General features: G+C 36.5%; 1 protein-coding gene across 1 annotated transcript in view; it reads right to left on the bottom strand.

Annotated features, from left to right (window-relative positions):
• Positions 1-15221, bottom strand: part of SEMA3A (semaphorin 3A) — a 235193-nt gene extending 219972 nt beyond the window's left edge. Inside the window, exon 1 of the mRNA XM_029234387.1 lies at positions 14719-15221. Coding sequence (XP_029090220.1) covers positions 14719-14830 — 112 coding nt within the window. The 5' untranslated portion in view covers positions 14831-15221. The remainder of the gene's footprint in view (positions 1-14718) is intronic.
• Between the last annotated feature and the right edge of the window lie 73 nt (positions 15222-15294).

Here is a 15294-nt window from a genome sequence, read left to right on the forward strand (position 1 = left end):
TCAAAAGGCCAGCAAGTAGGTACCTGAACTCTGTAAACACGGCATGACTTACTATTCAGTAATACTAAATAATGACAACACATATGATCAGATATATACAATTTTAATTGAATATGTGCTATCACTTTGTATACTCCAAGAATGTGAAATTTTATTCTTTAGTAAATGTGAAAAGGCAGTAAATCTGCTAGTAACTTTATAAATAAAACTAATTTGTATGAAAAAGATGGTGTAATATGTACAATGGAGAATCTGTTCGGGAGACTATGACCCTTAGTGTATGTTGCTTGTGGTACAGTTCAATATTCTGGACTGAGACCTGTACTAAAGAAACCAATCACTGGGCTTCCCTGGTAGCGCAGTGGTTGAGAGTCCGCCTGCCGATGCTGGGGACACGGGTTCGTGCCCCAGTCCAGGAAGATCCCACATGCTGCGGAGCAGCTGCGCCCGTGAGCCATGGCCACTGAGCCTGTGCGTCCGGAGCCTGTGCTCTGCAACGGGAGAGGCCACAACAGTGAGAGGCCCGAGTACCACAAAAAAAAAAAAAGGAAACCAATCGCTATAACATTGCTCATTTCACTCCCTTATATGGCATCTGCTTAGAATAGACTAAACAGATTCTTTCAGAATTAATGTGCAGATGTTTGTATAGATGGGAACAGAAGTACTGTCATAGAGCAGACAGTTTTTTTCCAATTTGACAGCTAAAGAGCAAAGCCAATCAGATAAGTAGTAATCTTGTTTCTGATGAAACAGTAGGCACAACGGACGCTGTGCCTTGCTAAGTGATTTCATGCATGCCAGAAAGAAACTATTTGTTTGAGTCACTGGGTCTTATTTTGTTGTTATGCTAGAAATCTTTCTCAAGAATCTGTCTGGGTTAGAGGGTTGAATCAATAGAGAACGGACGTCTGCTCTGTTAGAGTGAGCAGAGGGAACCTTAATTCTGTTCTGAATAAGCACCTTGGGAAGCAAAAGAAGGCTGAGACCCTATTGAACATGAAAAACATGCAATGAAAGTTAAGAAAACTCCATGGCTCCAGGTCAGCATGTGAGAGTCCAACAGGGAATCTGAGTCTTAGGAGTAGCTGCTCTGAGTACAGCTTCTAATTTTATCTAGTTAGAATCAAATGCAAAGGAGTGAATCTTTGCTTTCCAGCCTAGGAGAAAAAAAAAAAAAAAATTCATCAAAAGAATGATGAACTGGGCTTCCCTGGTGGCACAGTGGTTGAGAGTCCGCCTGCCGATGCAGGGGACACGCGTTCATGCCCCAGTCCGGGAAGATCCCACATGCCGCGGAGCGGCTGGGCCCGTGATCCATGGCCACTGAGCCTGCGCCTCCGGAGCCTGTGCTCCGCAACGGGAGAGGCCACAACAGTGAGAGGCCTGCGTACCGCAAAAAAAAAAAAAAAAGAAAAAAGAATGATGAACTCATAATATGGTGATGGGTAAAAAAGAAAGTCATCTTTGATATCTTGCTTTGCCTAAATAGTGACTTTGTGACAGAGTAAAATGCACGTATCATTCCTCATCAGAAGTTTTACATGTATAGTCTGCCATAAACTTAATATTTGAAGGAATTAGTACATAATGTAGAATATTTTTAGGTAGAGCTATATCCTAAATGACACTCAACTGTTGGAATTTATAATTTTACATGAAATCATAAATATCTACAGGTTTTCTTAAGTATAACTTGCATTTTTCTGGACATGTGAAAATATATGCTCTATGTAGATAAGGTGAGCTACATGCCCACATATGAAGTCTCTGTACCCCAGGATAACAAGGTCATTACGTGAAGCCTAACCTGAGTTATAAGTCTTGTTACAGAATCTTGCTTCTGCATCTCAGATGATGACTCAGTAATGCAGAACTAAAGCCCTACTCCCAGGATTCAGGATGCCTAAAGTGTTGCTTCGCACATGCCACTCACTTATAAACTTTAAAAAATTTCATCATCTATTACTCGAATCTAAAGTTTAAATCCTGTACACTCTGTTTCAGAGTTCCCTACCATTTATCAGCATTTGAACTGTTTCTGTAGCCTTAAATTATTTTTCTTCCAATCAAATATTTCACTACTTGATTTTAATTAATTTATTTATTTTTGCTGTGTTGCGTCTTCATTTCTGTGCGAGGGCTTTCTCTAGTTGTGGCAAGCGGGGCCCACTCTTCATCGCAGTGCGGGCCTCTCACTATCGCAGCCTCTCTTGTGGAGCACAGGCTCCAGACGCTCAGGCTCAGTAGTTGTGGCTCACGGGCCCAGTTGCTCCACGGCATGTGGGATCCTCCCAGACCAGAGCTCAAACCCATGTCCCCTGCATTAGCAGGCAGATTCTCAACCACTGCACCACCAGGGAAGTCCCAGTACTTGATTTTACAAACCTTTAAACTGGGCTATGTTTTGTTCTCAAATCCATTGTTTGTATGGTCTCACCTCTGCTCCTTAGCTCTCTCACCTGGAATGATTACCAGCCACCTCCTCACTTATTCCTTCAATCACTTCATTCAAGGAGTATTTAGTAAGGCTCTGTCATGCACAAGACTCTGTACTTGACTGAGAATATAAGATAGATAAAGAGCAGGTGTGATCTTACAAAGTTGACTATCTGTGTCTTCTTCCCTTCCGAATGCTAAGTTTCTTCAGGACAGGTGCCATATTATGTTTCCTACCTCTGTTTCTCTGCCTCTTCAAAAGCCTTGCCAAAGGTGACACTCAAGTCGATGTCTGTTTGAGAAGACAACGTCAGTACACAATTGAGAGGGTAGGAGGACAGGCGGCAGCAAGGTCACAGGTGTGACGTGAAGGGAGTACTATATTGGGGCATGGTTGGGCCGTAAGGTGAAGAGAGTTTCACTTTCCAGATACTATCAATTGTTGTCTAATACTCCTAGTTGCAGAAAACTTAAAACTTATTGTTCTTGAATTCTCCAGATCCTCCCTACACACAATCATTCCCCAAACCCAATTTTTCTATACGTTCAATGTGTCCCATTTCCAGCATTTCTTTCTCATTTCAATTATCATGATCCTTATTCCGGCATTCATTTCCTCATAGCTGAACCATGGCAGGCCCTCCAAATAGCTCCTCTGTGCCCTAGACTACTTTAGGTTAATCATCCTTCTAGGTAAAACTAAGGAGTTTGGCTGTAATCCGTAGGAACTTTTTAAAAAGGAGAGGCATAATTAGATTTGAATTTAAGAAAGAGTTGTAGCCAGTAATGACAGAAAGAAGGACAACTATAGGCGACTGCTGTCATAACTGGGCAACTAATGATAAGAGCCTGACTTAACCTGGAGGACAGAAGAGGAAAGATTTGAGGGATGAACTCAAGAGGGAGAATCCATAGAACATTGAGATTGGTTAGATATGGGGAGAGTCAGCAAGGGGAAGGCAAAGATGCTAGTGGTCTGAACAACTAGGACAAAATGACAACAATCCCTGCAACGGGGAACAAAGAGGGTAAACAAGTTTGTAGAGAGGACTGTGAGTATCGTTTTGAACAAACAAGTTGAGTTGGGGTTCCCTGTGACAGATCCAAGTGTAGATTTTCTGTGGCCTTTGCTATGTAGAAGGGGTACATGCAAAAGCCCCCAGCTTACTCAGCAGCTGGTTCCCAGAACTTGTAGCACCTGGGAAAGTAATTTTCCCAAGCAGGGGCATGGGCAGACTGGGAAGAGTTCCCTGGGTAACCCTGGCTCATGCTCTCCAGTTGTCAGCTTTCTTCTGTGCTTTCCCTCCCACTCATCAGTTGTGGGACACTTCTACATCTCAAGGGTCAAGAAGACTAATTTGTTTGTCCTTTAGTCAGCATATTTTATAGATGTAAAGTTGAGACATTTAGACTAAAATATATGAGCACCACACCCTCTGTTCTAGGCAGGATGTCTAGCTTTAGGTGTATGTGTGTAGAAGAGAGCCCTTAGAGAAAAGTTAAAGTGGCAAAGTTACCTAATTAAGAAATTGTCATTTAATTTCTGTAGATTAATCTGCTAAAAATGAAAGCTTCCTAGCCTCTTCCCAAGAGAGACAGAAAGGCTTTTAATTTTTGAGGCCTAGAAACTTTTTCTATACCCCCAGGGGAAAATGAACAGATTTTGTTTTCCAAATGATAGACTTAGAGGAGATCTATTTGGATAGGATAAGAAGATATGGGTTGAAGACTTTGTACTTCCAGAGCAAACGGGTAGAGGACGGTGGCCAGGATCAGTTAAAAAGATCATTTATTTCAAGTCTGGAAAGATGAAAGGCTATTGTACTAGTGGGACCTGCTCACACACTACATTCTGGAGGTGGAAGGACCTGAGAGGACCTATGTGCTTTTAGAGGAAAGACACTACATGACCTGGAGCCAAGATGCTGAGAAGTCTTAATGGAAGGGCTACTGAAAGAGGCAATTTGGTAACTTCCCAGAGTGCTAGTGCCTAAGAGAGAGCAGAGAACTTGGCTAGACAGCAGCACTGCACAGTAGAAGATGCTCTGGTAAGGTCAACCACTAAAGGACAGAAAATCATGGCCAGTCCTGAACCACTCAAGACCTGCCATCGAGCAAAGGGAGAGACAGTCTCCCATGACCTTTTGCCTCAGTCTGTGTTCTAGTGATTGGCATTCCATTTTCCATAATTCTCAAACATGATGTGATTTAGAAAAATAATGAGTTGAATGTAACTTTTCTTGTATTTGTTATGGATACACACACATTTGAACTACGTATAAACACATTGATTTGTGTAGCTCTTCATCTATATATAATTCTGCAAGTACAAGGGATTATTCTATTATGACCAAAATTCCAGAAGTAACTTTTTGCAGTTTGTGTTGCAAAATACCACAAACCTAAAACTTTGTCTAATATGTTATGAAACGTTCCAAGATTTTACTAGCTTGTTTGTTCTGAAACTAAGTTTCCTTCTTAAGTGAGCCAGAGGAACATCCTGAATGATAACAAAGTGCTAAGCAAATTAAAATATATGTAATATATGACTTTGCATTTAAAGACGTGGCACATAACAGGAATACACAGTTAAAGGGGCATCTTAATACTTGATGATCATCATATAGATGATATGGATGTCTTCATATTAAAAACAAATATGATTTATAAAATAGCAGTTGCTCTTTTCAAAATTGTTGGTGGAGAAAGACAAATACCATATGCTAACACATATATATGGAATTTAAGAAAAAATAAAAAGGTCATGAAGAACCTAGGGGTAAGACAGGAATAAAGACACAGACCTACTAGAGAATGGACTTGAGGATATGGGGAGGGGGAAGGGTAAGCTGGGACAAAGTGAGAGAGTGGCATGGACATATATACACTACAAAACATAAAATAGATAGCTAGTGGGAAGCAGCCGCATAGCACAGGGAGATCAGCTCCGCGCTTTGTGACCACCTAGAGGGGTGGGATAGGGAGAGTGGGAGGGAGGGAAACTCAAGAGGGAAGAGATATGGGAACATATGTATATGTATAACTGATTCACTTTGTTATAAAGCAGAAACTAACACACCATTGTAAGGCAATTATACTCCAATAAAGATGTAAAAATAAATAAATAAATAAATAAATTTAAAAAATTGTTGGTGGATTGGTTACAGAAATAATAGAGTAGAAAAAAAATAGGAATTCACTAGGAGAACAAGAAGAAACCTGCATTCTAAACCAGTATATTTTATAATTTCAAGGAACAAAAGTCACAGTGTTTTCTATACTGGATAACAACACTCAACTTTCCTCTTTTCTCCATTGGTTAGAAAGAAGCTTGTCTCATATACTTTACAGATAAATCTCAAAGGAGAGATGGAATAAGCCCAAATGACCACTGTGACCACTGTGGAAAAGTCTTTCAAGGATGTGCCACTTGTCCATCTTGCTCTCACTTTCAGTCAAACATAGACAAACACCTGTTAACTAGATGACATTCCTAGCCTGACATACTACAACTTTAAGTTCCCCTTGTTAAAGGACACACTTGTTTCCATATCACATTTGAATGCATAAGAATATATATATAACTGTATTATTGCATACTTTATAAAACATATTGCTTTTATAAAAAAATACCCCCCAAATATTTTTGATAGTGGTTTAGTTGTCACTTTTTTCTATTTCTGCCTTCTCACATACTTCTTGTCTTTCAAGGCCCACCTTCCTTATGCCTTATTTTACAAAATTCCCTGAAGTCTTTAGGTAGATGTGATACCACCTTCCTCAGAAGTCCCATTATGTATTCACTTTATTTATCCAAGAATCTACTTATTCATGAAGAAATCTGCCACTTGCCTTACATGGTTTTATGTGTTTGTCTTACATATGAAATACAAGTAAGAAATGCTTATTATTTATTATAACTTATTTTTGTAAATAATTGAAGTTTGCATAGCTAATGAAAACCTAGGTTCATTTAAACTAATTCTTAAAGGATGATTACAACAGAGCAGAGTCTATTCTCTTGAAATTTCAAATTTGAAGGTAAAATTTCTGCACATATTATAAAGACTCAAAAGTGCTTGTATAGTTTTGATTTGACCTCAGGCATAAAGAACTTTGTTTTGGCTTTCCCCAAATATATTCTGGAAGGGCTTGGATTAGGACTTAATCATTTTTAAACACCATGAATAACTATGATTTGTATGTAAGAGCACTCTGGGTAGTTGTATTATTTCCTTTCCTATTGATACTTCTACCTTGTCACAAGACTAACATATATTTTATAAGACTGTAAAGTCAAGCACTGTACATTAATTTACATTCTAGATATCAATTATAGACCTATAAGTGGACTAAGGAAAGTAGCCTACTATTCTCTCTCACCGTCTCGATTATATAAGATTGGGATCTTAAACAACAAACTCAACATATATTTTGCACATCACACTTCAACAAAGATTCCTGTGGATCTTTCTTATCATATCTACTCTCCTGGGCGGGTGGGGTTTGGGAACAAGGGCTGAGGATGGAAGTAGGTGGTGGTCCCAGGCCATAGAGCACAGAGCCAAAGTAAGCCAGAGGCTTACTTGGAGATGAAAAGCAAGGGGCAATGAGTAACTGCTGCTCTTGATAAGTGGAATCAAGGGTAAGAAGAAGCAAGGAAGGCTCTGTAACATTAATCTTAGCAGGTTGTCAGAGAGCAAAGCCAGGATTCTCCCAAAAGTGTGGACAATGAAATCTAGCCAATTTAAACTTTTAAACGATTGCATTTTCAACTTTGTTTGGTAGGACTGGTTTGTTCTACACAAAAATCCAGATACAGTAAGAGTGATAAGGAGACAGTATGTCTTTAGCCACTCTTTGATTTCAGAATCGTCTCGCTCACTTTCTTTTCTTGTTGTGTGTACTGAGATACCATAATAAGGAAACTCAGGGTATTTGTTGAAAGGAATGAAATAATTTCTCTCCTAGAGGCTTCTAAGATGCATTTATTGTTATATATTTTCCATCTCCTACTTGCAGGCAAACAAAGGTGACCCAGACACTTTGTGATTCAGGGCTGGAATAGGCTTGGCTCAGAGGAGACTCTATTTGTGGAGATACCACTGCCCTTTGCGTGCATCTAAATGCCTCCACTGATATCCTCCTACCTTAGCATTTAGAACTGACTTTACTTTCTCTACCACATTATAACATACTATTCACTTATAATGAATTGATTTATTACAGATTTGCATTAATTTTGTACTCACTTATAAACAGGTATACTTTGCGGTTAAAAGCAAGGTGTATCCAATGAAGCACAAGTTCATTCAATGAGTGACTGTGCTAGCCTTTGAGATTATACCAATGAAAAACCATACAATCTGGCCTTAGAACCTCACAATCTGACACAACAAAGATGATCCACATAAGTAGTTTTCTTGACTAAAGAACTCATTGGACATATCAATAGAACTAAACTTCATTTAGTTTGCTGATGAAGACTCAAGTGGGTGATGTTATATTTTATCCAAAGACATGTTTATGATTGCAGTAACAAATTAAGTTACTGTAAAGTTTTGGTCAACATTGTTTCCCACAGCACATCTCTTCAAGCAAAGGAAACCTGGATATGTAGTTTCAATGACTCATTCATGAGATGACAAGACTCCCTAAATTCGTGGTCCCTTTCAGTTTTACTCTAAGCTTGTAGAAAACACTAAGACCAATTCACTCTTCATATTTATTCAACAGAATTTTATTTTTACTTATCTTTATTCCCTAATTCAAGTATAAATTGTATATCCTCTTATCCTGGGTTTGACAGAGTCCAGCTTTGTTACTGTCTGGAAATAGTGTGCAAATTCTCTATTTATACTGATGTTTATGTTTTGGCAATAGAAGGAGATAGTAACTGAAGACATTTAGACTTATTTGTGTCAGATAGAATTTATTAGTTCTTTGGTATGTTTAATTATGATAATAATTTAAAATAACCTACAAATCTAAAGGAGTCATTCTTTTAAAAATATACCAAATGTAATTTTCTAAACATTATTTTACCTTCTCAACTAGCCGCTCTCCAATTATAAATGAGGGTGATAATGTGCCACAGGCAGGCTGCCTCGCTCCTGTTAAGTGCACTTTATAATTCAGGCTTAAAATAATTATATATGTATTATTTATACATATCCACAGGGCACTGTCCTTCCATCACTCCGATTGTTTGTTACTACTGCTTCACTCATTATTTTATTTACATTTTATAGACCAATTGCACATGTAAATTCTCATTTAAATTAAATTACATTATTTATTTAATTTTGGTTACAACAATCTACTTTTTGAGGGTCAGAAGGTACCAATAAATGCAAAGAGCACATCAAATTCTGTAGCAAATTCCATTTTAACTAATGCTTCTGTTTTGTGTTTGTTACGTATCCTGACTCTCATGCCAGTTTTTCCAAGCTTGGTCTCCACACACTACTCTGTGTGTATTTATCCTAGCAGCCTTCCCATTTCCAAACTAATGAAAGAACTGTCTCAAATTGCTAGTGCCACCTATTAGCAGAAGCATAGAACTGCAAATCATGGTAGTTCCTTTAAACAGCACCTTAGAAGTCATGAAGGGTAAAATCCATCCCAAGATTCACACTGGTTCTAACTTATGTTTACAACTGCTGATCTTTTTAAAATCAGCTTTCACCGCATGAACTAAGATACTGTCATGAGTTTTGGAGATTTTACTTACAGCTTTGCATTAATGGATCATTCTATCATAGGTTTTTATTTTCATGAAGGTTTGATAAGTGCAATGTCTTCATCAATTAATATGTAACTCTCTATGCTATATCATGACTTTGTAAATGAATGTTATAGATAATGATCAATTAAAAATTTATTTCAGTACTGGAAGAATTTTAAAAACTCAAGTGTAAATTCTATTTAGAATAGTCCTGACTTTAGATTTTACAGTTCTCCAAAACGATGTAAAGGTGTGTGTGATATTTTGATCTTGGGAACTGTGATACGTAGGTGTACCACTGAAGTTTAAATGAGAGAAACTGGGATAAGAAGTTAAACCACACACTTCCTTACAGCTGACTTTAAGTTCTTGATAACTTTATAAGTTACTTAAAGCTCACATCTCAAATACAGTTATATATTCACACTAAATAGAAAGACATTATGCTCTGCCACCAACACTTTAACTTTTATTTTGTTACTAGGAACATATGCAATCATACTGATGGATTCCAATTAAATTTATTCCTGAAAAATCCTTTAATAGCATTAATTCTTCAATATAGAATTTAAATATAATAGACTGAAAATCACAACATATTTTAAAATCATGTTTGATTGATATATGATAATGAAAAAAAGAAAACAGAGAAAAATTAGTTATCACAGATCTATACCTCTATTTAGTTGCCTAAATATTTAGGCATTTCATATCACTGACAATAGTGGAGTCTAGGAAATAATTTATATGAAGAGAAATAACAACCTAAAAAAGTTAGAATTGGAAAATTCATCTCTTCAGTATTCAGGTTTCCTTAAGCTATTAAAGACTGCACATCATTATCAAAAGTTGGTGAGTTATCTTACATGGGGTGGTTTTGTGGTCTCAGTCATTTTCTTACTTGCCAAAGTCTGCACTGATAAGTTATTATTTCAAAGGCCAATCTGGTTGGCAGCTCCAAACAGAGAAGCCTCAAACTGGAGACTTTCACTAGCTCTCATTTGATCTGATCCGCACTGGACTGCAAGATGTGATGCTGTGCATTTCGTTTTATTTTGTTTTTTATTATTTTGCCTGGATATACTTGTCGAGTAGATAAATAAAAAGTTCTAGTTTTCAGCATGCTCAAATCGAAGACTTCAGAACCAAAATATGATTTTTAAAGTTAAAAGAATTTGGGAAGAAAAGGCCATACTAAATAAAAATCAGCATATAAGAGATCTGATGCCATATATGCAGTGACTACTGGAGATAAGGTATTGCAAAGAATTTATAATGTCTTTGCTCTGTGAAAATATACATGTTACTACCCTACTCTTCAAAGACACATTCCATTTTAGCTATGAGGAGATTTCCAGTATAAGACAAATCCCATTTTATATTATTACTTGAATACTTGAGATATTCATGAAGACTTTTCATGAGACTCAAAAGATCATGCCTGGGGCTTCCCTGGTGGCGCAGTGTTTAAGAATCTGCCTGCCAATGCAGGGAACACGGGTTCAAGCCCTGGTCCAGGAAGATCCCACATGCCGTGGAGCAACTAAGCCCGTGCGCCACAACTACTGAGACTGCTCTCTAGAGCCTGCGAGCCACAACTACTGAGCCTGCATGCCACAACTACTGAAGCCCGCGCACCTAGAGCCCATACTCTGCAACAAGAGAAGCCACCGCAATGAGAAGCCCGCGCACCACAACAAAGAATAGTCCCTGCTCGCTGCAACTAGAGGAAGCCCGCGCAAAGTAGCAAAGACCCAATGTAGCCAAAGATAAAAAAATAAATATTAAAAAAAAAAGATCACGTCTGCTATAATATACATATGTAATTTAACACATGACTATCTTTAAAACCAATAACAATTTTATTTGTACAGTATTTTATTATAATTTACCACGTGTAGATTGCCAAGATTGTTTTTATTAACTCTAAAATATTAACATAAATTTTGTCCTTCATGTATATTCACCTTTTCATATATGTGTACACATATATGTATGAATATATAAATATATGCTTGTGCTTTGGCAGACTAATGAAAATCCCAGAAAAGTCAACAAGTTTAATTAGTAAATCATTATTCATACAAATTAAATTTTGAAGTGGTCATAATATATTGAATAATGGCAAATAAAAAAGGTTTTGCAAGTTTTAATTCATAATTTTTAATTAAACATTATCATCTCTCAAAAAGATAGGTCTGAGAATTTTCATTTAACTAATAATCTCATTCTTACAATAATTAAACAATTTGACTCTGGAAAAAAAACAAAACAAAAAAACCTTTACAAAGTATGAAAAGAAAGCCTCTGAAATGTCTACCATTTATTTAAGGGCTATTTACTAAGTCCTCCCTATGAAGGTAAAGTTAAAGGCACTGATATAATCTTTGGATTCACATGATCACCGTCACATTCAGACTTGCATGTGTCTTTGATTTCTACTAAAACTGAAGCACACAATGTCCTGGAAAAGCTCATTACACTGAGTGATAGAATGTTTGTCATGTGTTTAAAACCCCAGACCTAATTTATTTCCTTGTGATTTCCATACGTTTTTCTGAAGTCTTCATTGTACCACACATTCCAAAAGGAAGATTTTATGATAATCTGGTATTTCATGAGAAAAGTGAAATTTGACTAGTTTCGTAGGGCAAATAAACAGTTATTCATCAATTTTAAAAAGAAGCATTATAACATCTAGCTATATTACATGAATTTAAGGAAGGGAAAAGTATCTCTGAGTGAATGTTTCTTGAGGATAATTTGTATGTGACTGCTGAGATTTACAGAGTTCTCACATTTGCTTCCCCCGCAAGGATTCTAAATCAGATTGGTTCAGAGGAAAAGCCAGCCTACCCCATTTTTCTAATATTATCACTTCTCCAGATGGTCCTGAAAACATCTATTTAACTCCTATTCCTAGAAAGTAAAGAGGTACCTTATTAGATATATATGTATGTCCACTACAAAGGCTGCCTTCTTGTTCTTACTTCTCTTTCTTTCTCATTTAACATATCAAATCTCTTTTATCTCCTACCAGGCAAAATGACAAGTAGAAAGTAAGCACAGTGATTGCCTGAAACTTCGTCTTGGCAACCTGAGAAATGAGAGGGTTAATGGTGGATCTTTGAAAACAAGTGACCATGGGAAATTAGGGTTGGCAGGGATTTAACTCTTCATGAATCATGCTGGAATATTTTTAAGGGCAAAGCAGTGGATGTTTTAACTGTGTTTGACATCTAATTAAGAAGGAAAAAGAAGTAGCTAAAAAAAAAAAATCTCTATTACAGCTTAGAAACAAAGTACTGACAATTGGCTACCAGGCAGTTGCTTTGGAAAAACAAGTGTACACGTAGAGACAAAAAGGTAATGACAGACCAATAAAAGGGCAGAAGAAAAATTGCTTGGGCCATCCCTATTATTCTTTTTGGTGTTGTTCATTTCACAGCTTGTTTTACCAAATTGCCAAGCTCTAGGTATATCAATAGAATTGTTATGTAGCTGTAGGGCAGTTTTTGGTTTAAAGGAAAGCAGAATAATTCTAATGGATACCATTGCTAAAAAGAGCTCATAGAGACAGTTTCAAATATATACATCTTGTCAATATATACAACTCACTTCATTAGACAAGTTTAAAGTATTTGTATATAACAAAGGGCTATTCTAATTAAATGCTATCTTTTAATATGTAGAAAGAACTGGCGCCTCTTCTATTAATGGAGAGTAATCCATTACCATGGAAATAAAATTCTTGCAAAATAAATAAGAATAATTCTCAGTTCCTACTGATTTTCCAATTTATTTAGCACTTAGACAAGTATCTCTAAATATAGTAGATTTTTAAAATGCATGTCATGTTTCAAACTTACTCCAAAATTATAGCATATAGCTATTCACACATTCAGGAAGTAAACTCGTACGTAAAACTTACTCAGGAATATAAACTTGAAGAAAGTGGACGATTAACCTAAGAATCATTGGATGAAATACTCTCAAAGAGTAAAAATAGAAAACAGAAACTGATGAAAACACAGATACCATAATATCATACACTAGGAAAATAATTTAAAGACAGTTACTATATAAAGACACAATTGGGATTTAATATTTAATGGGTGCCATATGATTATTTTTAAAAACCTTATATGAGTACAGTTGCAATTCTGCTTGCTAATGGTTAAAATTCATTCTCATTTTAATAACCAAAAAATTATACCAAAAATATATATATTTTCCAATTCAATGTATTTTATCTAAGTATTAAATACAAACAAACACATTTAGTAGGTGTTTAATTTTCTAATCCAAAGTGTGAAAAATTACATCTGCCTTTCCTATTTTGTGGTTCTCATTCACACTAGAGTACTCAGAAAGAGATGTTCCCCATCATGTGAAAATTAAAGAATATCTTTTCTGGCATAAGAGCAATGTATAGTAGACAGACATCTCTACAGATAGATGCAATAATTTTCTTTCACATCATAGGCTAAAAACGAAATATAATTGAAGCTTCTTATTGTCCCACCCCCAACTGTAGAAATTTGAGAATCATAAGAAAGCAACACCCTAGGGAGTAAAACTACTTGACTTAAAACAGTGTAATCTTCAACTCCATTTTAATAATACCTCAGTTATATAAATATTCTCTTCCATTAAAAGTTATATATATCATGTTGGAATCCATATTAGCATGATATTATACATCTATCTATAAAATCTATCTAAACAAATATAGAACAAATATTTTCTTTAAAATCCTCATTAAAAAACAAGCATACACATTAAGATGTAACCAGACCAATCATGTGATAAGGCTTTTTTCTTCTTCTTAAATTTATACTTTTTTTGAAAAGAAGTTCACACAGCTAGCTGTACAACTAGAAAGTAGTATCTCTTCAGTTCTCACTGAAGTACATATAGAATCAAATAACATTACATTTCAAAGGCTTTAGCTTTGCACCAATTAGCCAAATACACAGTCTTTTGTACAATCATAACACACTGTGGAAAAACTAGTCTGTTCTCTCCAGTTTATATTCTCTTGGCAAACCATGATCTACTGCTTATGTTAAGCATCTGATTGTCAGATCTGAGCAAACTGAATATTCATGATGACAATTAACTATTTACTGTCTAAAACTAAGAAAATACAATGTATCATAATAATTATTATAGGTGAGGCACTCACATCTACAAAGAGACCATTGTTGCAATAGTGGTTTTTAAAAATATTTTAATAGGAGTAGAGTCAGAAGAATTATCAGGATATATGATCACATATATAGATCAGTATTTACCAGGCATTCAGCTTTTCTCTGCAAATGTGATTAAATGTTCTTTGTTTGCATTAAAATTGTCATATATCCAACAGAAGCCATGCTTTTATAAAAAAGTGTTTCAATCATCTCCGAAAGACACACACGATCACAAAGGTTTCCCAGGTTAAACTAAAGGTTTTACGGTTTAGGTTGGGAGGGAGTTCAAGGAATGAAAAGGCAGGGGGCAGGGGGGCATTAGAAAGCTAGTCGAATAAAAGGAAAAGAAAAACTTACCTTTGTAGGATAATTTCAGCCTTGGCACATTGTTCTTCCCATTTGGATAGTTTGCTCTTGCTGTAAGTAATACTCCCCAGAAAAGACAGACAATCCTAGCGAACCAGCCCATGCTGCAGACACTGTGGGTCCTATGCTGCTTCAGTCTCGGGTCCTGTGTTGTGTGGCCACAGAAGTTCAAACAATCTGGAAACTGGAGGTAACAGGTGATTTAGGTCAGTTTCATTCATAAATGCAGACAATCAAGACCTCCAGGCAACACTAACACCTCTTCTTCTGTAACAGTCACTGAAGCCCAGAAACTTCAAACCCTCCAAAAAAAAAAAAAAATATCGAGCCAGGCACCGGATAATGAGGCACAACTGTTGTGTGGAAAGAAAAAAAAATCAACAAGGGCTGCAGCAGTGGTGCTTAAGAAGCAGTTCCTTTTATCTAGACTCTTCTGATAGCTGTCGGACTCTAATCCTGCTGCCTGCTTCATTCGGCTCCGGGGAAGCAGAATGAAAGGGGAACAGAGAGAGAGAGAGAGAGAGAGAGAGAGAGAGAGAGAGAGAGAGAGAGAGAGAGAGAGAGAGA

This window comes from Monodon monoceros, unplaced genomic scaffold, assembly GCF_005190385.1.
Source record: "Monodon monoceros isolate NGI ecotype Baffin Bay Population unplaced genomic scaffold, NGI_Narwhal_1 Super_Scaffold_2, whole genome shotgun sequence".
NCBI classification, from domain to species: Eukaryota; Metazoa; Chordata; class Mammalia; order Artiodactyla; family Monodontidae; genus Monodon; species Monodon monoceros.